The sequence below is a fragment of the Lichenostomus cassidix genome, chromosome 4A (assembly GCF_008360975.1).
Source record: "Lichenostomus cassidix isolate B80296 chromosome 4A, HeHo_3.0, whole genome shotgun sequence".
Lineage (NCBI taxonomy): Eukaryota > Metazoa > Chordata > Aves > Passeriformes > Meliphagidae > Lichenostomus > Lichenostomus cassidix.
This window is the reverse complement of record NC_139485.1, coordinates 725,989-747,156: the sequence shown is the minus strand read 5'-3', so window position 1 is coordinate 747,156 and position 21,168 is coordinate 725,989. Positions and strand designations below refer to the sequence as shown.

The 21,168-nt window shown below is 51.4% G+C and overlaps 1 protein-coding gene across 7 annotated transcripts in view; it reads right to left on the bottom strand.

The window, feature by feature from the left end:
• LOC146437223 (H(+)/Cl(-) exchange transporter 5) overlaps window positions 1–20,867 on the bottom strand; it is a 36,345-nt gene extending 15,478 nt beyond the window's left edge. For 2 of the 7 annotated variants that reach the window (XM_085059951.1, XM_085059953.1), the window contains exons 1-2: window positions 20,725–20,867; window positions 8,532–8,681 (exon numbers count right to left, since the gene is read on the bottom strand). In XM_085059951.1, coding sequence (XP_084916077.1) covers window positions 8,532–8,664 — 133 coding nt within the window. In that variant the 5' untranslated portion in view covers window positions 8,665–8,681; window positions 20,725–20,867. Of the gene's footprint in view, window positions 1–2,617; window positions 2,766–8,531; window positions 8,682–11,791; window positions 11,923–20,045; window positions 20,069–20,724 lie in introns of those variants that run through there. The other 5 variants (XM_085059956.1, XM_085059954.1, XM_085059957.1 and 2 more) reach the window with 5 other exon arrangements.
• Window positions 20,868–21,168: the final 301 nt, after the last annotated feature.

Genomic DNA, 21,168 nt, shown 5'->3' with positions numbered 1-21,168 from the left:
CCAGTTCTGGAAAACACTGAGTATTTCCAGACATCCAGAGGGAAAACCAGAAGAGCAAAAACCAAAATCCTGTGAAAACTGGAAGGTGGGGGGAAGAGAGGGGTTAAAATTCCCAGGCAGAAGGAAAATGGTTGATATTTGCAGATATCACAGGGGCAAACGTATCTCCAGGTGGGAAAAATAAGGAATTCAAAGAGCTGCCCTCTGCCCCATCATATAAAGCAAGAAGGGAAAAGAGCTGTGATGCCTTCCTAAGCCCATTGCCCAGATTGCTACAGCTGCAGGAAAACAAGATGAGTCATGTACAGAACTGACAATCACCACAAAATAACCCACTTAAAACAGCTACTCGCTTCACTTGGGACAAAAAAAAACAGTGGAGTTCTGAGAGCTCTTCCAAATGCTGAGTGCACAGGCCATGAGCCCCAGCTGCACTGGGAGGAAAACAGGGCACATTTTCCATAAGGAAATCCCTGGTTTTAGCAGTGCTTTTGAGGCTAAAAGCTTGGAAAGACAAAATTGGCATCAAAACTTCCAGAGATTTCCCCATTCAAATATCCCCATTGGAAATCCTAGGTGCTGTTCTGCAAATCTGATGGATCAGAACCTCCTTGAATAAATCATCCTGATATCAACATGAGCAGGTGGCGAACATGGAACACTGAAGTGCCTGGAACTCATCCTGCCACCTGGGGGGTGCTGCTCCAAGGACATGAGAGTTACCTGGCATAGGTATCCAGGGAACAGAGGCCTCATCCCAGTCACCTGAACAGGGTCCACCTGCAGCCCAGAGCTTCAGGACACCAAAGCAAATGCCACAGACACAGAGCCCAGGAGCTCAGTAGTTGATCCAGCTCCATGGTGGCACTGGGCTCCAAGGATTCTGCTGTGCCCCAGAGTACACGAGATCACAGTGCCCACCTGGGCCACCCTGGGACACACCAGACCTTCTCAGCATAGTCACCAGCTCGTTCACCCCATGTTCAGTTCCCAGTTCCAGGGTCCCCTCTCACACAAAGTGAATTTTTAACACCCTCATTCCCTGCAAATACTGGAATATAAATTTGGGGATGGAAGGGGGTGACAGCATTCTGAGAAGGCACCACCCATCCAGGCCTTTATCTCCACTCTGTCCCCCACACAAGGACATGGCCACATCTCTCACAGCAGCACCATCCTCAGGAATGACAGGAGGTTGACAGGATCCACCAAGGCCAGTGATGCCAAGTAAAACACTGAATCTACCTGGAAAACTCCACAGCCACCCCTGAGCCAGGCAGCCAGCCTGAGGAGTTGGGTTTGTTCGCACAGGTATGACCTCCTCTCCCAGAAGTACCCCAACCATTCCTGTCTCTGTGCTGCACACAGCAGGCTCTCTGTCTAGACATTCCATTTTTTATTTTGGCCTATCTACGGTAATCTCTCCTAAAGACAAAAGATACAGCTGTCCTAAAGAAAAGTATTAATAAAAGAGTCAAACCAAGCTAATAGAACACCCTGAGAAGCACTTTCTGCAAGAAGATGAGATAAGGCACATTCCATGCTCACTCTCCTGGAATAACTGCCCAGAACAGCGACTTTGAGCTGTCCTGGGAATGCTCTCCCAACTCAAAGCTTGCCATGGAGCAGCAGGAACCAGAGCCTGAGGGCACAGAGTGAGCACAGAGCTACAACGCCAGAGGGTCTGCAGGTCATGGTACCCCCAGCAGGACCTCCATGGCACCCACAGTTCCCCAGGCACAGCCCCTGTGATCCCACAGGCAGGTGGGATGGGCTGACCCAACTCGCACACTCCAGACCAGGCAAGTGCAGTTTGGAGTCTGATCCTGCTCTCCAGGATCCCTGCTCAGCCCAGCCTGCCATCCCACAGCACCAGGACTTCTATTCCCAAAGGAGAATCCCGAGGTCTCCAGCCACACGCAATTGTTTGTTTGACAGATGATAATGAGAAAACAGCCTTACTTTTTTCCAGGAGTAATCCAGAACTATAAAATGGCTGACAGCCATAAATATTTATAAAGATCATATTTCCTGCCTCAGCTTGCTGCAAATCAAGGATCCTAGGATTCCCAGATAGGAATAAAGGAGGAAAACGAGCCCAGTGATGCCCTGACAAAATACATCTAAGATGATTGCACAGATCTCTCTGTAACATCCAGATCTCTAAATCAATGCCAGAGACAGAGAGTGAAAAGTGACCCTGCCACAGCTCATTTCAGCATTTCAGAGATTTCTCACTGTTTTGTTCACTCCCCAGAAAGGGTTAATTAATGCTCCACTTCAGACTCTGCCGGGCTTACAAAAAGCAGGCAGTGTTTAGTGAAGTTCCAGGCTCTGCCATGCGCCACCCCAGCAGCAAGGGGACAGCCATGGCACCTGGAGAGCTCCACTGCCACTTCCCTGCTCCAGCAAATCTGGGAAAAGCGAGAGGTTTGCAGGGAGAGTGACAGTAAACAAACAGCCATTACACAGCAGAAATGCCACAGCCCACCCAGCCTGATCCACCACCCTCATTCCGGCTCCAGAGCTGCTGCCAGCAGCCTGCTGCTCCCCAGCGTGCATGGACACATCCCCCTTAGCTAAGATCTCCTTTTCCTCCCTGGAAGGGTCTCCTCACCGCAGCTCAGCCGCTCCCATCCTGCAGCAGCAACCCCAGGGGTCTGTCCTGTCTCGGCTGGGGACAGGGGGAGATTCCCGGGGCTCACAGAGGCACTTTGTGCATCCTCCTCCTCCGGACTGTGCCGGGGCTGATCCCGTAGCAGCGCTGGGCCCTCCCCGTTCCCGGCATCACCCACACGTCACCAGAGCCAGCCCTTGCACTCTGCCGGGGAGGCAGGATCAGAGCAGCACGGGGAGATGGTCAGGCTCACAGCAAGGACACAGGGATGGGGAATCTCAAAGCAGCAAGTGCAGCCGTTCCAGCAGCACACAGGACATTTTATCTGAGAGAATGGATACCCTAAGACTAAAACCAGCTTGCTGTGCTGCAGCTTGGGAGCTACAGAGAGCTGGGGAAAGCCAACTGCTAAATCCTGTTTGTGCTCACAAACACCTGAGGATCAGGAAGGGTAAAATGGGGCACTCTGACCTTGCGTTGCGGAGTCACAGAGGAGGTCTGGGGTGGAAAGGACCTTAATGACCATCCTGTTCCACCCCCTGCCATGGGCAAGGACACTTTCCACTACCCCAGGTTGCTCCAAGCTCTGTCCATGAGCAAACCTGGCCTTGGACAATTGCAGGGATTCAGGTGCAGCCACAGCTTCTCTGGGAAACCTCTGCCAGGGTCCCACCACCCTCACAGGGGAGAATTCCTTCCCAATATCCCATGTAACCCTACTCTCTGGCAGTGGGAAGACACTTCCCCTTGTACTGTCATTCTACACCCTTCTCCCAAGTCCCTCTCCGGCTCTCCTGAATCCCCCTTAGGCCCTGGCAGAGGCTCTGCGCTCTCCCTGGATCCTTCTATTCTCCAGGCTGAACACTCCCAGCTCTCCCAGCCTGGCTCCAGTGCAGAGTGGTTCCAGCCCTGAGAGCATCTCTGTGAACTCCTCTGGACTCGCTCCAGCAGCTCCAGGTCCTTCTTGTGCTGAGCCCAAGGGCTGGGGCAGCTCTGCAGGTGAGGTCTCACCTGAGAGGGGCAGAATCCCCACGCTCCCCTGCTGCCCATGCTGGGGGATCAGCCCAGGGCACAGGGGGTTTCCAGCACCATGGCCAGGGCATGTTGAGCTTCTCATCCACCAACATGCCCAAGCCCTTCTCCTCAGAGCTGCCCTCCATCCATTCTGCCCCCAGCCTAGATCTGTATCCCGACCCAGGTGCTAGTTCCACTTCACCCAACAACCCAACCCCAAAGATCCACCAAACCCGACCCTTAACCGTGGAGGGACACCCAGATATGAGCACTTCACTCAGCACCTCACAGCTGGGATCCTCCTGGCACCCCAGCCGGGGACATTCCCTGCTCTGCACCCCATTCCCAAAGCTCTGCCCCAAGTCAGGATGCAGCACAGGAAAACACACATTTATCAACAGCCTCCTGAAGCGTTGGGTCAGTCACTGATGTACTGACAGACAAACCCCTTTCTTTTCCCAGCCAGCTGATATTTTCCTTGCTGAATAACTCCCAGGAACACTCTTTGCTCACTGTCTTTCCAGCAGGCAGGCACTGGATTATCCTTTTGTCCTCTGGGCACAGTCAGACTTCAAAGGCTCTCCCAAGGCTGGCCCCACAGCAGCCTTTATCTCGCCTTTATTCAATGCACACGAGAGCTCAAAAGGGCTGGTGATTAAGTTCCTCGGGCTCCAATTCGCTCGTGATAACTTGTCGTTCACACATTGTCTGCGAGGCTGAAACTGCACCCTCCCCACATGTACTTTGGTCTCACTGATAAAAGCTCCAGGGTTCTGTCTGAGGTCAAGGAAGAAGGTGGGTGAGGGAAAGCAGGGGAGATGAGCCAGCTCAACGCTCCCACTTAAATTTTTAATTTCATTTTTAATTTAAGATGGAGAATAACTCGCTGCTAAATCCTGTTTGTGCTCATAAGTACCAGGAATCAGTCAGGGTAAACTGGGCACTCAGACCTCTGATCATGGAGTCACAGAAGCGTTTGGGTTGGAAGGGACTTAAAGCTCATCCCATTCCACTCCTCAAATGGGCAGGGACACCTTCCACTATTCCACCTTGCCCCAAGCCCCAGTGTCCAACCTGGCCTTGGACACTTCCAGGGACCCAAGGGCAACCACAGTTTCTCTGGGCACCCTGTGCCAGGGCCTCGTCACCCTCACAGGGAGGAATTTCTTTTTAAATCTAACCTAAATCTTCCCTCCCTCTCTGAGTTCAAATCCATCTCCTGTCACTACCTACCTCAATTCTCGCCTTTAGAGCTCAAAGAGAAAAAACCTACAGAGAAAAGGAGACCTTCCACCACTGAAACATTTTTGAGTCTTCCTCTGAAAGAAGAGGGAACAGTCCTTTTGTCCTTAGAACTTAAAGCCCATCCTGAGGCTGCCATGACTCCCAGGCATGACATCTCATTTCTCCTGGTGCTCCCTCCCTGCTGTGTGAGCCACTGAAGGGCCACTGAAATAACATGCAAGACAAGCCAGCACTGCTACCTCACTCAAACACCCAGCAAAACTCCATTAACCTACTCAGGGGAAAACACTGGTATTCCAATAGCTTCGGAAAGGGATCTCAAGAAATCACCATGCTTCACCATCATAATAAGGTTGGTAGAAGCAACTTCTCATCTGGGAGACAATTCCTGGCAAGGCAGCTGTTCCAGCAGGTTTTGCTAAAGGAATCAGGTCTCATAAGTCTTACATTTCTTCCCAAAAAACTCCATCACCAGGACTGCAGATGGAATCTAACTGACCATGTTTTGGGCGCCCATGAAGCTTTGGACAGAATTTTCTTAAGCAAACTAAGCTGTTGGGGAGTAACAAGGAAAGTTTCTCACAGAAAAGCAACAGGCTGAAGAGACAGGATGATGAATAAATCCCTCTGTTTTCAAAACAGGAGGAAGGCAACCCTGGAATCTCACTCACTCAGTTCTGCCTGTCCTGGATCACACCATGTATTTGTAAGTGGTGCCTACGCTTAGGCAATGTTCTAGATGACCAGCATCTCCTGGGCTGGCTTTGGAGACTTTTGGAGGTGGGATATGAAGAAGCAGGAGAAACTCACTGCCAAAATCCAAGGTTTAGGGGAGGGGGGAGAGACCTGCAAAGCACCTCCTGCTCTGAGCCTGACCTCCAGTGTCTGCAGACAAGTCATTGCTCAACACTTGAGAGCAGGAAACAGCTCTTTTTTCTTAATCCCTTAAACTGAGGAGCAGCAGAGATTTCCTGCTGCACAAATGCACCTTGAAAATCACATGGAGCTCTGGGCACCTTTACTGTGAAACATGAAGGTAATACCATTAAGGTGAAACAACTTCTGGGAAGACAGATGACCTTTAAAGGTCCCCTCCTACCCAAACTGTTTAATGATTCTAGGATTCTGTATCCTTAAAATGACTGTCCCACCCCAGGAACCCTTTGGCCAAAATGCAAATCCCAGCTCTGACAGTAATTTTGAGGAAGCACAGCTAAGATTCCCTGCTTGGTGTAACTCCATTACCTTAGTGCCAAGACTGCAAGGAAAACTAGCAAAGTATCAGGGGATTTGATCAAAAAGCCAATTTTGACTCCCAAGCACAACTTAACAGCTTGACTAAAACATTAAGGGAAGCTTTATCTGTTACATTTTTCTGATGAAACGCTGAAGTCCAGCCCAGAGGAGGTGAGAGGGAGAGAATGTGTCACTACTGCTGGTGAGGTTTCAGGAACACAAGCAGGTGTGAGAGGCCACTGTAGCTGGGTTGAGAGCATTTTGACTGAAGAAAGCCTGAAGCACTTGGAATATCTGCATTTTGGCAGCAGCAAAGTTGGTGATTCCCAGCAAGGCACTGTCACTGTCAGTCCAGGGCTCTTTGAAGGAGCTTCAGTCGCCACACGCATGTCAGAATTCCAAATCCACTAGGCAGCAGGTGACACTTTCCCCTCTGGTCATCTGGCAGGAGCTGGAAGCTCCAGTTCTGCATGTTGTTCCAATCTGAGAAGCCATCACTCCTGCAGGAGAGTTCGATAGCCCTCGAGCAGGGACAAGGATAAGGGAGGGCTGGGTTCTGGCTGCCAAAGGCATCACTAACTGGGCCCCATCAGGATGCAGGGAGAACCTTGGCTACCACCTCCTAGCTGGGCGCCCACAACTTCAGCTTTCACACCTGGCACCCAAACATCTGAAGTCATCAGGGGAAGTTCATGGGAGAACTGAAACTGCCATTTGGGCAAGGAGCTCTTCCCCCTTTAAAATTTCCTCTTTTACTTCTGTGTCACCTCCTGTGAGGACTTGAGCAACCTGTCAACAGAGAGAGCCTGGCCCACAGGAACCACTCCTCAGAGATTTGATCTCAAAATGTGCCAGAGGAAGTTTAGGGTGCATATTGGGAAAACTTCTTCATGGAAAGGGTGGTCCAGGTCCAGCCCTCACACAGCTGCCCAGGACAGGAGTGATGTCCCCATCCCCAGGAGGGATTTAAAAGCCACGTGGATGTGGCATTTGAGGACATGGTTAATGGTGGCCTTGGCAATGTTGGAGGAATGGCTGAGACTTGATGATCTGAGAGGACTTTTCCAGCCCAAACAATTCCGTGATTGCACGATTCTCTGCCCATGGGTGTAGGGCAGGCACCTGAAGTGCCACCACCACCATCACTTCAAGCCACAGGTGCCAGTTGGTACCTGCTTTTTTCACAGAAGTACCTACAGGTCTTCCAATGTCCTGAGCAGAGCTGGGAAAAGCCTGCTTGAGTAAGGAGAGGAACAACCAAGTGCTGCTTCAGGTAGCAGCAAAATCAGCTCAGCTCAAGTTGCCCACCACTTCCAAGCTCCATGGAATAAAAATCTCCTGGCAGGGAGTTAAAGGATTCAGCTCCTTCTCTCTAAACATCAAACCTGAGCAGAGGTTTAGCTCCAGAGAGCTGATGCCACCCTCCTTTAGGTGGATGGGACCCAGGACACAACACACTCGGTGTAAATTGCACCCATGTCCCCTCTGGGCAGGGACAGAGGGCATTGAGCCACCCAGGGAAGTTGATCTGTCACTGCTACACATAGCAACCCTTCCTCCCGAAAGGGACCAAGCCATGGGGACAAGGAACACATCCCCCTCACAGGAACCCCAGCAGAAGAACTGGCAGTTCTGGCTCTGGGCAGATGGCGTTTTTGGAAGCCTGTCTTCCCTTCCAGAGGCAGAGCACACAGCTGGGAAGCAAACCAGAAGGTTTTCTTTGGAATTTCTGTCCTGTAGCAACAGGCATGGGGGAAGAACGGGACGAGAAGGTTTATGGGAAATCAGTATAAAAGCAGAAACACTTGGAGCTTTCTCCTTTGTGATAATTCACAAAGAATAAAAGCAAGCAGAACTTGTTGTCCAGTGCCAAACCTCAGCAGATCCATGTGGATTCATCCCTTCTCCATGAATTTCACAGCTCAGACTACAGGAGGAACAGACCCCCTGGCCAGAAAAGGGGTGGCAGGGAAAGCATCAAACCCCTCTGTGCTGCCACACTGCAAGATTCTCTCCACAATGGAACACATCCAAAATTACGGATAAGGAAGCAGGGAGGGGGAGGAAGGGGACAGTCTGTGCTCATATCACAACCCCCCAGGAATGGCCCGGGGCTGCCATTCCATGGCACTCACATCCCTCCCCCCGGCACTGCCAGCTTTCCTCTACAGCAGCTGCTTTGGAAAATTCCAGAAAGGGCTCTCCTGAAGCCAGAGGATACACTCCATGTCATAGCACAGGAACCACAGAGACAGGGATGCAATCCAGCACGGAATCCTGCAAACTCTTCACCCTGATGCCAGGAAACACCAGACCCATCCTGGACAGAGGCCAGCAGGATCCACACAGCAAGTATTACCATGAAATCCTATCAAAAGCCATGAGGAAAACCAGAAAGGGGAAAGCTCATGGGTGTTACCTCCCATCTCCCTGTCAAGCGGCGGGTCATCGTCTGCTATGGAGAAATCCATGGATGCTCCAGCTATTTCCAGCATATCCTCATCGCTGGTGGCGCTCTGGAAGCTCCCCCGACGGTAGCCCTTCTGATCCATGGCCAGAGCTTCCAAACCTGGGGGCAAAGGGAAGGTTTTGAGAGCACAAGCAGGAAAACTCATTTTCTTATCCAACTGATCTGACACTTTACCCTGGAGACCCAGAGACCGCAGTGCTCCTCCCATGGGAAGGGTAAATGCAGCGACATCACCTGAAGTTCAGGCTGGAATTCCAAGGCTTTGGAAAAGCTTTACAATTCTCTTGCATTAGATTTCAGAGTGCCACATGCCAGAAACAAAGAGCAGGTCCCAGTACAGCTTCTGAACCCTCCTGGGCAGCCACAAACACGGCAGCAATGAGGCTTAAAAGAACAAGTTTAGCAACCTTTGCACAGCCAGAAGGAGAGTCCTTCCCCAACACGGACCCTACATCCATCCTCTACTCATCAATCCACTGGAAAAGGGCTCAAACTGAATTCTGGATAACAAGCTACCATGAGTCAGCTCCACCAAGGCTATGAGACAACAAACCAAACCACCCCAAAACTGAACAGTCCTGTCTCAGCTGTGCCACTATGTGTCACCACCACCCACGGCTTCTGCTCCACTGATCCAACCACGATCCCTGGCACAGCCTGGATGCCTCACATCATGTTCTTCTCTACAGAAAATCAACCACATTATAGAATCCCAAAATGGTTTGGGTTGGAGGGACCTTAAAGCTCATCCCATTCCACCCCCTGCCATGGCAGGGATACCTTCCACTAGTCCAGGTTGCTCCAAGCCCCATCCAACCTGGCCTTGGACACTTGCAGGAATCCAGGGGCAGCCACAACAATATTTCAAAGTTCTTGATCTAAAAAACCTCATAAGGTATTTCCCTTATCTGCTGTGTATCTCCCACAGGCTGTGAAGGAGTTTCTATCTATTGATCACTACCAGACAGAGCAAAAATCACGTGGGTCAACAGTGTTAGCCAAGGCAAGTGCCACCCCCCAGTGTACTTATTAAATAACCTCCACATGTACTCTCAACAGGTTTGCAATTTTTTTTTTGGACCTCACCAATCTCAAGGAGCTGCCCATACCAGACCATGACATGAGACCTATTGTCTCTCCTCTTTTCGAGAAAAGCACAGAAACTACAAAAGCACAAGCTCTGAAAACATAATAATAAACTAAACCGGGGGAAAAATAATCCAATCTGAGCCACATGTGAATAGCTCTTGCCACCTAGAAGTGGGAATCTTTGCATCTCCATGAGAAGACAGAACCATTTCAGTTGGAAAAGACCTCCAAGACAATCTAATCCAAGCTGTGCCCAATGCCCACCTTGTCACCCAGCCTAGAGCAATGAGTGCCACATCCAGGCACTCAGTTTGGGGACTCCAAACCTCCCTGGGCAGCCTCTTCCAGTGCCAGACCACCCTCTCCATAAGGAAATTCCTCCTGATGTCCAACCTGAATTTCCCCTGGCCCAGCCTGAGGCTGTTCCCTCTCCTCCTATTCCTGTTCCCTGGTTCAGCCTGACCCCTCTGGCTGCCCTCTCCTGTCAGGAGTTGTGCAGAGCCACAGGGTCCCCCTGAACCTCCTTTTCTCCAGGCTGAGCCTCCCTCAGGTGGCTCCTGGTGCTCCAGACCCTTCCCCAGCTCCGTTCCCTTCTCCAGACAAGCTCTAGCCCCTCAAGGTCTATCTTATCATGAGGGGCCTAGAACTGACTGCTGGGTTTGAGGTGGGGCCTCACCTGTGCCCAGCACAGGGGGACAAGCACTGTCCTGGTCCTACTGGCCACTCTATTCTTGATCCAGGCCAGGTTACCTACCTGGCCTTGCTGCTGGCCATGTGCCCTTTGGTCTTGCAAACACCATTTTTTTCCAGAGAATTAGGAGAGGAACCAACTACACAGCTCAGCCCTATTCCAGGAAGGGAAAACGCGAGCCAGCACTTCCCAACAGGCTGAATTACACACTCTGCAGAAAACACTTCCCATTACACAGAAACAGCCACCACAGCACACACAAAAAGCCTTGGCTCTTTGCTGAGCCTTACACTGTGGAACACAGTGTTCTTTAACTTTTAGCATGTGTATTCTCATTAGACTGGTGCAGAAGATCCCAGAAAACAGGGAGCTGACAGGAGCCAGGTGCTTGGAAAGGCACATGAGCTGCTGCACACCCTAAGAGCACACAGACAGTGTGGCCCGCAGAGCCAAGGGTGGGAGAAACCCAACTAACAATCAAAATAATTAAACGGCATTAAAGTGCTGTGATGCTCCTTTGGTGAGCTGCTTCCAGGGAGCACTGGGGATGCAGCTCCCAGCCTCGGAGGCAGGGATGGCCCATTCCTAGCAGAGAATTAAGGGAAGTCTGCTCGTGTGTCTCAGGGCTCATTTGCACCATAACATGGTTTTACAGGGATTTTCGAAAAAGACTCTGTGTGTGTAAGTATGTGACAAGCAGGGTTAAAATATCTCTTTATTTGTACCATCCCAGAATGGTTTGGGTGGGAAGAATCTTAAAGATCATTCTTTGAAGATGTTTCTTAAAGATCATCATTGAAGATCATTCCATCCCACATCTTCCACTATCCCAGGTTGCTCCAAGCCCTGTCCAACCTGGCCTTGGACACTTGCAGGGATCCAGGGGCAGCCACAGTGTCTCTGGGAACCTGTGCCAGGGCCTCCCCACCCTCACAGGGAAGAATTTCTCCCCAGTATTCCATCTAAACCTCACTGCTTTGCACAGAAGGCACCAGTTCCTGCAGCCAGAGTCTCTGCTGGAGGAGCAGAAACTGGAGCAACAGCACCTCCTCTCCCCCCCAGTCCATCCCCAAGTTTCATCTCATTTACAGCTCAAACCCACTCATTTACCCAAAACAAACACAGCACCCTCCAGCCACAGCCAAGCCCAGGGAACACCCGGCACCACAAGGGGGGTACAGAGGAGGATAATTCCGTGCTCACTTCTCCCTCCAGTGCCTGGAAACAAGTTTAAGCCACCTTCTCTTACCAAAACGCTCCCTCTACAGGTAAACTACATTTTCCCAGGCACAAACAGTAAAATAAAATAAAGAACAGGCCATTCTCATGCTTATCTAGTTGTTAATTTACCACAATTCTCCATCAGGCAACAGCTGCCTCTTTGCACAGGCGCTGACACTACCAGAACCCCTGGGGCACATGTACGTACCCCAGGGCTCCTGGTGTCCCCAACGCCTATGTGACGCCATCCTCCTCCAGCGGCTCCCATCCACCTCTCCACCCTTCTACTCCGTCCTGGTGTTCCCCATCGCAGTCAAAGAAAAGGAAGCAGCAAAGCAGAACCCGGCAGGATCCTCATGACGCCTGGAAGTGACTCAGATGACGGTGCTGGCAGCAGGAAGCCAAAGCCTCACTACCAATCCTGCCGGGATGCTCAGCCCTTGCTGCAATTTCCAGCCCAAAAACCAGGCACTCCAAGGTTTTCTCCTTGTTTCGTGCTTCGGTGTCACCCAGCAGAGGGGCTCCCTGAGTCTTGCTGTAACACCCATCCCGGTGCCACAGTGGCACTGGGGGATGGGACTGGGACTCCAAGAGCTCCAGCACCACCACTCTCAGAGCAGCCCTTCCAGAACACAGGCTCGAGGTTTTCCCAGTCAGCGAGTAGAAAAAGCTCTTGCAGCACTTTTTCCTCCCTGTCAGAGTAGAGGCTTGATCCCAGCACCACACGGACATCACACCAGTAGAGCACCACCGGGAGCAGCCAGCAATCCCATCCAGCCACCTCTGGAGTCACTCCCGTTGTGGGAAGGAGCCAGCTTACCACCTAGTGGCTGTTTCGTCTGGGAAACCAAAATCACAAGATTGTAGGATTTTTAAAGACCAGCAAAGCTGAGCTTTGATAGCTCAGGGCTTTCCTTCCTCCCCAGCCTCACATGGTTCTCAGGCACATCCCTTCCTACAAATACCAGATCCAATGGGACACAAATTAGGGAAAAAAATGCAGAATAAGTAACTGGGGAAAAGAAAAAAAAAAAAAAAGAGAAAAAGAAACCACAAAGGAAAGGAGAGAAAAATATAGCATTTAGCTGCTACATTTACACTCCTGGTGCCTGCCTGGGAGCCTGCAGAGCTAAGCTTTCAGAAAGTCCTGGAATGGCTTGGGTTGGAACGGACCTTAAAACTCATCTCACCCCCAGCTATGGGCAGAAACACCTTCCACTATTCCAGGTTGTTCCAAGCTCCATCCAACATGGCCTTGGACACTTCCAGGGACAGGGAGTCCACAACTTCTCTGGGCAACATCATCACTCTACAGTCTCCCACTGACATTAAAAAAGGCCTACGTTTCCCTTCCTGAGCAGAGGAAGGGACTCCACACGGGAGAAACTCCATCTATGTGTGAACTGAGAGAGTTGGTCTGGATTTCGTTGTATTCCAGCCCTCAAAACACGGAACCCTGTGCAGGAGGAGTTCAACTGAGAAGGCTCATATACAGCTGTGCTGCCAAATCAATATGCCTGGGAGGGGCCAGCCCTGTGTCCCCATGTTGTGACAAAAGAGCCAATGATTTGCCGCAGGTAGTTCCAAGACAATGTTATTTTTCCAAGCCATTCCCTCCACAACTCCCTGTGCTGTCTGAAGTGACTACAAACAGCCTCCACTTCGGTAGAGTGGGAACTACACCAAATTTACAAGGGCCTGAAGAGGCAGGACAAGGGGAATGATTTCACCTTGAGGGTAGGGTTAGGTGGGATATTGGGAAGAAATTCTTCCCTGTGAGGGTGGGGAGGCCCTGGCACAGGGTGCCCAGAGAAGCTGTGGCTGCCCCTGGACCCCTGCAAGTGCCCAAGGCCAGGTTGGATGGGGCTTGGAGCAACCTGGGATAATGGAAGGCATCCCTGCCCATGGCAGTAGATGGTCTTCAAGGCCTCTTCTAAGCCAAACCATTCCAGGATTTTTGACAGCTCCATTCCCAGAGTGGCCAAGGAGGACTCAGGCGCTCCCCCAGCCCCCTACTGGTGCCAGAGCAGGATCCTGGAGAAGCTGCTCCTCCTGGGCCAGTGGCACAGAGCTGTGCTAGCCCTGGCATAAGGCTGACCTCTCCAGGCAGCCTCTCACCCTTGGCAGCTGCTCCAGCAAAGGCAAACACATCCCGGGAATGCTGTTTGCATTGGGCCAGGGCTGCCCAGCCACGCCAACCTGAACAATAGGAGGTTTGAGAGAAAGTGGGAATTCTACCAACACAAGCTGAACACAAAGACTTGGATTGTTTTAGGGCTTGTTTGGGGCTCTTTTGCTGTTCTCTGACATGTATTCACACAGGCCACAGGAGACAATATTCCAGGCTCCAGTCTGACATCCTTCCAGCGTGGTAACAGCAGCTGTCACATGTCAGCAGGTCATGGCAGAGAGCAGCACATGAATCCTGTGACAGCCTGTGTTTCCCAGGCACTCCTGTACATCAGGCTAACACAGGGTGTTACGGGATTCACTGCCATCCCAGGATGCACAGACACACACAGACACATCCTCATATCCACACCAGTATCACCTCTCCTGGAATAGTCCTTCTGCCCCTCAGCTTCTGCCCCTCAGCCCACGACACAGGAATACCCAATTGGAGGCAAACAGCACCACACCCATCCCAAAAGCTACCCACCCCAGCCATCTCCCCAGTAGAAGGTAGGGACTGAGGGGAGTGCACAGATGTGCCCAAAGGCACTGCCAGCCCTGTTCAGAACCAGCATCAATCTTCCAAAAGCTGAAAGAAAACTTGTTTAGCACAAATCCAGCTGAGCTGGGAGCACTGGTACCTCACAACTCAGGATCAGGAATATCTCTTGGTTACTTACTCACTTCATCCATTGATTTCACCAGGAAAACTATTTTTTTCCTCCTAAACATTCTGTCATTACCATTTTAGCCTCACTTAAAAAAGGCACAATCTCAGCTCAACACCCTCTTCCCAGGAGCTTCCTCACAACCATCTCGATCTTCTTTTCTTTTTGCTTAATGTTTTGACTGAAAACAGCTCAACATGAAAATGCCCAACACCAAATTTACAGGTAGTTTGTGACCAGTTGAGGGGAGGTTGCTACTGGATTCTAAACTCTATTTTCCAGACTAAATTCAGTTATTTACAGCAGTTTCCATACTGAAACACAACAATGGCTTCTCCACCATTCCCAGCCTCTTTGGGAATCTCGTATGGTGTCACAGCTCCATGTAGGAGGATCACCTTTTGCTCCCAGCATACCTGTGTGGCTGGTAAGTGATGACTCCCAGATGTCCACAGGTATCCTGGGTCAGCAAACCCTCCACACCATCCATCCATCCATCCAGCTGCCACCCCACTCATCCTCCCAGCACACAGGAAAACTGTGACTAACACATGACCCAGAGGGAAACAGCCAGAATAAATAGGTGTGTTTTTCATAGTGGAGCATTAGGAGCTGATCCGGCAGGGCTTCCATCCTGAAAACATCAGAGGTGTGGATGAAGGATCCAAAGCCACCTCCTGCCAAAATGTCTAGTCTTAAACTAGATCACAACCACAGGTCTCCTCTCAGCAAGCTCCTTCCCCAGGAGAGCTCTGGGAAGCAGGACATCCCTACAGGCACTGTTTCTGTTACAGGGTTAGGCTGCTCTTTGGATGAATTTCCAAGAGCGGTGTCCACAGCCTGGGCTCAAGGAGACACAGCCAAGGTCCACACTGAGAAGTGGACTCAGGGGCTCTCAGATGGCACTAAAGTGGCTTCAGGACCTCTCTCCATCCTCTCTCTAGGAGGGTGTCCAGAGGGTGCAGCCCCACACATTCATCCCAGTTCACAGCAGTGTTTGAAACCAGCCCCAGCACATCCACCAAAAAGCAACTGGAAAATTGCCGGGATGCAAATGAGATATCAATACCTAGAAGCATAGAATTCCAGAATGACTGGAGTGGAAAGCAACCTGAAAGCTCGTCTCCCTGCCACAGACAAGGACACCTTCCCCTATCCCAGAGTGCTCTAAGCCCTGTCCAGCCTTGGACACTTCCTGGGATGGGGCAGCCACAGCTTCTCTGGGCAACAAATAAGTTAATAAATGAACAAGTTACTGGTTTGTAACTGTTTTGTAGTATTTTGTATGTTCATTTCCACTTTTCATTTCCCCTGCTGGAGTCACACACTGTCAGTTCACCATCACAGACGATCCACATCTTTGGATTACATGCCTTACATTTATCCCATTCTTCCCATATCTGCTACATTTAGTTATTTTTCTGGAATTCAAAAAGAAAAAGGATCTGCTGTTATAGATCTAATAGAGATACCTGATGCCCAAAACTGTGCTGTGGCTAGCACAGTTCTTTCTCGTGAGAACATTCCGTTGTGTTTTATAAACAAAGATAAAGTTTGGATGTTTTTTAAACAGTGTCTCGAGATTTGGACAGTTCAGGCCTGGCCAATCAGGCCTAGGGGGAGGTTTCTGGCTGACCAATCTGGGCGACCTCGGAAAAGTCTATATATATTGAAATCAAAATAATAAATTTCCTCTTTCTTGCCACACTGAGAACTCGGGTCTTTTTCTCTGCTAGTGGCTCAACAGCAACACTGTGCCAGACAAAAAAAAAACAGAAAAGCAAATAACCACTGGTAAAATATCATCCCACCTCAAACACCACCTCTTCTTTCCCATTTTCCCTTCCTTTCTCCCTTTACTGATTTGAGGACTATCATGGCTACAAAAGCAAGATTTCAACAGATATTTCCAATTATATTTTATAGTCCAGTTTAGTGTCTCACTTGCATCAAGTCCCAGCTGGAAACCTCTTATTCCATGCTTTTGTGAACGCCCAGCACTGGATCTCTTCCAGCAGAACACCTTCCTTTTGGTGTTGTTTTTAGGAAACACTTTTCAACACACCCCAAAATCTGAACAGCACCACACGGAATCAGGTCCAGACTCATTCTGGGGAGATGCAGTCCTGTCTCTTGCTCAGCAAGGTAGAAAATCCCCAAAATACTGAAATATGGTCTACAACAGGTTTAATAGTGGATTTTTGGGCACAAAGAGAACATAAAACACCCAGCTTGCACAAAATCCTAGGACAGAACAGCCTGGAAAAGCCTTCCTGAGGCAAGGGAAAGGGTCAGGGGAGGAGAATCAGAGCTCAGGCCAGGGCTGCTGCTGAGCCTCTGGGGAGCAACAAGAATGACCTGGGACTGCTGCCAACTGCAGTGGGAATTACAGTCGGCACATTGCAAGAGCTGAGCACACCAGGTACCTTTCCAAGCCCTCCCTCTCCACAAAACCCATCCCAGCTGCTCAGCACACAGCACGGAGATATTTTGTATATTTTTATCAAACCACTGGATCTCATTCTGCTCACAGGCACCTCCTCAAACTAAACAATAAACTCTCCTTCCTTGTTGATGGCTAAGAAACAAACAGAAGCTCCTAAAGAAGGGAGGAATAAAGCCAACCTTTTGGAAGTGCTGGACCACAGCCCAGCAGCTCTGAACCCCACAGCACTGAGGCAGAACAGGGTGGCACAACACCACGGGGCCAGCACAGCACTAAAGCTGCTCTCCAGACTCACTGAATTTCCAGGGATGGTTCCAACCTCCTCCCAAACCAGGACACACATTCCAACCTCACCTTCCACCCAGCAACAACACAAACTGGGACATTTCTGGGTCCAAATACTCTGGAGGAAAAGCCATGAAGAGGAAAAGGGACTATTAAGAAAATCAGGGATATGATGGAAATAACCCACCCCAAAATGGTACCAAAGTGCTCCGCTGCTCTTGCTCCTTCCCCTGAACACCAGGCACACCTGTAGCATCCTTGTTCCAAGTAAAACAAATATTCCTCCATGGAGAGCAAGGAATGATGGGTTTAAACTGCCAGCGGGCAGGTTTGTACGGGATATATGGAAGAAATTCTTCCCTATGAGGGTGGAGAGGCCCTGTCACAGGTTGCCCAGAGGAACTGTGGCTGTCCCTGGAAGTGTCCAAGACCAGGTTGGATGGGGCTTGGAGCAACCTGGGACAGTGGAAGGTGTCTCCGCCCATGACAGGAGGAAGAACCAGATGGGCTTTCAAGGTCCTTTCCAAGCCAAAGCATTCCTTGATCTATAAAACCAGGGCTCACAGTCCCTCAGAAACACTTGCACATGAGGCTCTGCTGTACCACCAGGAGTGGGTTGTTATCCCAGAGGGAATAATTAAAAGTGTGATGCACAGAACTACTCAAACCCATGCTGTCACCTCTGCACTCAGGCCTGAATCCAAGTTCCTGGACAAACCTGCTGGATGAGTCCGTGACCAGACCATGGCGAGGTCAGTCAGTGCCAGCCCTTGCCTGTCTGGGCAGCCTGGGGCTGCAGGCATCCTGGCCAACTCACAGAACACCCAAAGGACGTAGGCTAATGCATGGATGAACTCTGTGTAAACATGCTCCAGGTGAGGAATTTTGGGGGGCTGATTGCCTTCCTTTACTAGTGGCCACATCCAGCTGGAGACACAGCCAGTGCCACCTTCCACAAAAGGGACGGAAGAAGAAGAAAATGAGGCACTGTGGCAGAGGGAAAGAAATAATCTGAGATTTGGGGAAGGGGAGGTGAACGTGGATGCAAGGCAAAAGAGCAGAAGAAGCAGGTGATCCTGGAGTGCCAAGGAGCTGCAGCCCCTCCATCTGCGGGGCCACCACCAACTGCACAGATGCATCCTTGAAAATGCCATTCCCAGGTGAATAAAGGGAATTTGTGTGCATCACCCTGCACTGAAACTGCTTCCCCATCATACCCAACAGCAGCAGCAGCACAAGCTTGGGAGATAATTCCAGGTATCCCAAGCACAAAGCCACGCAGCACTACCCCACACCAGCACCACAGCCCCCTGCACGGAGGCCTCCCCAACTTCTGGAGCCCCTCTGCTGAACCCTTCCCCAGCTCACATGCCAACAGCTGCCAATCCAAGGGCTCATCCCAGGATCGCTTCCATCAAACCAGTTGTTCATGCTGAGCAGCTCATTATTCCCAGCTAATTGCAAGTGGCACCGTGGGCCATTGCACAACCACCTCCTGCCCTGCCAAGGCAGCTGAAGCCAAAGGAATCCTGTATCCCTGACAGAGACTTCCTGAAATATCCACACTATAGACCCATTTCTTACTCAATTGCCAGCTTTGTGGCTTCTTGGGTTTTTTTAAATAAAAAACAATCTGGGCCAAATGGGATGGAACAAATAATGTTGGAGAAGGACCAAGAGAAGTGTTTAGATGGAAATCAGATCTTTCCTTGCAGCATTACCCCATTTTGAAAGGCAAAGGAGTCGCCAGCAGCAGGGCACAGCAGGGAATAGCAGGGAGCACCAGCACAGCTGTACAGAAGAACACAGGAAAGGAAAAGCACCTCTGGCACAGCTTCCCATGAACCTGCTACAAAAATCACAGACGAATAAGCCTTGGAATTTTACGGCCCACAGTGATTTTCCAGCCTCTGAGTGTTCAGGCAGCTGAAGATCATGAGCTCCAAGTCCAGCCCAGAAACCAAAGGAGATTTCCAAGCTGTGAAGAGTAAGGCACAAGGGGCAGGTACAGCACAGCTCCAGTAAACACCCCACTTTTGCCTGGGAGCTGCTCCCAAACCACTTCAACTCCTGGAGAACAACTCTCAGTGACAATGCCACAAAATCCTGGACAATCCAAATCCCAAAAGGAATTTTGGTGCAGCCAAATGTGAGGTCCAACACCACAGCCCATTCCCTGACCCATGTAGAGGGTGGGGGCCATTCCCAAGGGGGCAGCTCAGCACAGCCAGATGATTCGGCTGCTACATCCCAAAGAACTAAAAACAATTCTCTATTCTACACAAGCACCATTCATGCAGCACTTGAAAACAAAAACAATCCTGTTTTCAAGTCCTTGTGGGAACAAAGAGAGTCAGAGGAGCAGCAGTGTCAGCCAGCCACGTCCCCATGGCCTCCCAGTGCTCCCTGTCCTGCCCACAGACCCCTGAGCCTGGAACAGAACCACCAAAACCTGGAAAGTTCCGAGCTTTGCATTCCACAAACACCTGCTCTGAATAGATTCAGCTCTGAAAAGCTGAATCATTCATTTCATTCTGGCTGCAAAAACGTGAGGGACAAGCTCCAAGATTATGGATGGCTTTAAAGTCTGGACAAGCCAAAGCTCACAGCACTCAGCAGCTGGGAACACACCACAGGATTCCCAAATCCTCGCTCCTCTATTTCTCACCCTGTCTATTCCTGGAGATTCGTTCAGAGGGGAGTTTTCCTTAAGCACCCAAACAGGGACACCAGCTCTGCCCCGTACACTGCAGCAGGGACAAACAGGAGGGAATCCCATCGCTGTGCAGCTCCATCCTGTTCTACACACCCCCAGCACCGGCATTCCCCTACAGAGAGGTCAGTATCCATTCCAGAGGGTCATTTATCCTTCCAACAAGCTGTTGCAGTACCTTCTCCCAAGGATCAGCTGCTACTGCCTCCAACTCTGGCACCTCCTGGAGCTGCTGGAAGAAGAGGGTCTCAGGCAAGGAAGCCCAGCCAGGACACAAGGTCCTTCCCAGGCTGAACTGTCGGGCAGGGTCAGCCCTGCACCTGGAGCAGGGGGGGCTGCTGGCATTCCACATGAAGGACTCACAGAGTCACAGAAGAGTTTGGGTTGGAAGGGACCTTAACACCCATCCTCTCCTACCGTCTGCCATGGGCAGGGACACCTTCCGCTATCCCAGGCTGCTCCAAGCCCTGTCCACCCTGGCCTTGGACTCTCCCAGAGATGGGGCAGCCACAGCTCCTCTGGGCAGCCTGCGCCAGGGCCTGCCCACCCTCACAGAGAAGAATTCCTTCCCAATACCCCACCTAACTCTGCCCTCTGGCAGTTGGCAGTCACTGACTCCTGTCAGTCACGGGCACGTGCCGCGGGGCACCCGACGTGGGGATCCACAACCCCCCGATTCCGCCATTCCCCTGAGCTTCCAACACCACCTTCTGCCAAAGCTCCTGCTGAAGCGGCTGCGTCCCTCCCCACCGGGTCCCCAGGCACGGCCGCACACACGGGAATGGGAAGAGGCCGCGATGCCGCCCTCTGAGCTCCCCCCGGCCTCGGCCCGGCCCACCCCGGCCCCGGCCCCTAACCTGCGGCCCGCTCTCTCCGGCCTGGCCCGTCCCGGGCCCGCGGCCCCTCCGGCGGCTCCTCGGGCGGGGCGGGCGGCCGGAAGGGGAGGGGAGCGCTGAGCACGTGACCTGCCTGGGTCCCGCCCCTCGCAGGCGCAGTAGGAGGACAGGCTGGCCTTGCCGGCGCCATCTTGGGTGAGGGCACCGGGCTCTTAAAGCGGTAGCGCCTCATTTTGCAAGACGGCGACAAGGGGAGGGAAAGTGGGACTGGGGCCGGGGCCACTTTGTCCTGCCCTATCCGCTACCTCCCATCACTGTCCAGCCCTACCCCTGGTCCCCCAGCAAAAACCCCCCATCGCTCACCCCTCATCATTGACCACCATCACTGACCGCCATCACTGACCTCCCCAGAAGAGATCCCCACCAATGTTCCCCAATCGCTGACACCTCCCCATCACTGGTTCT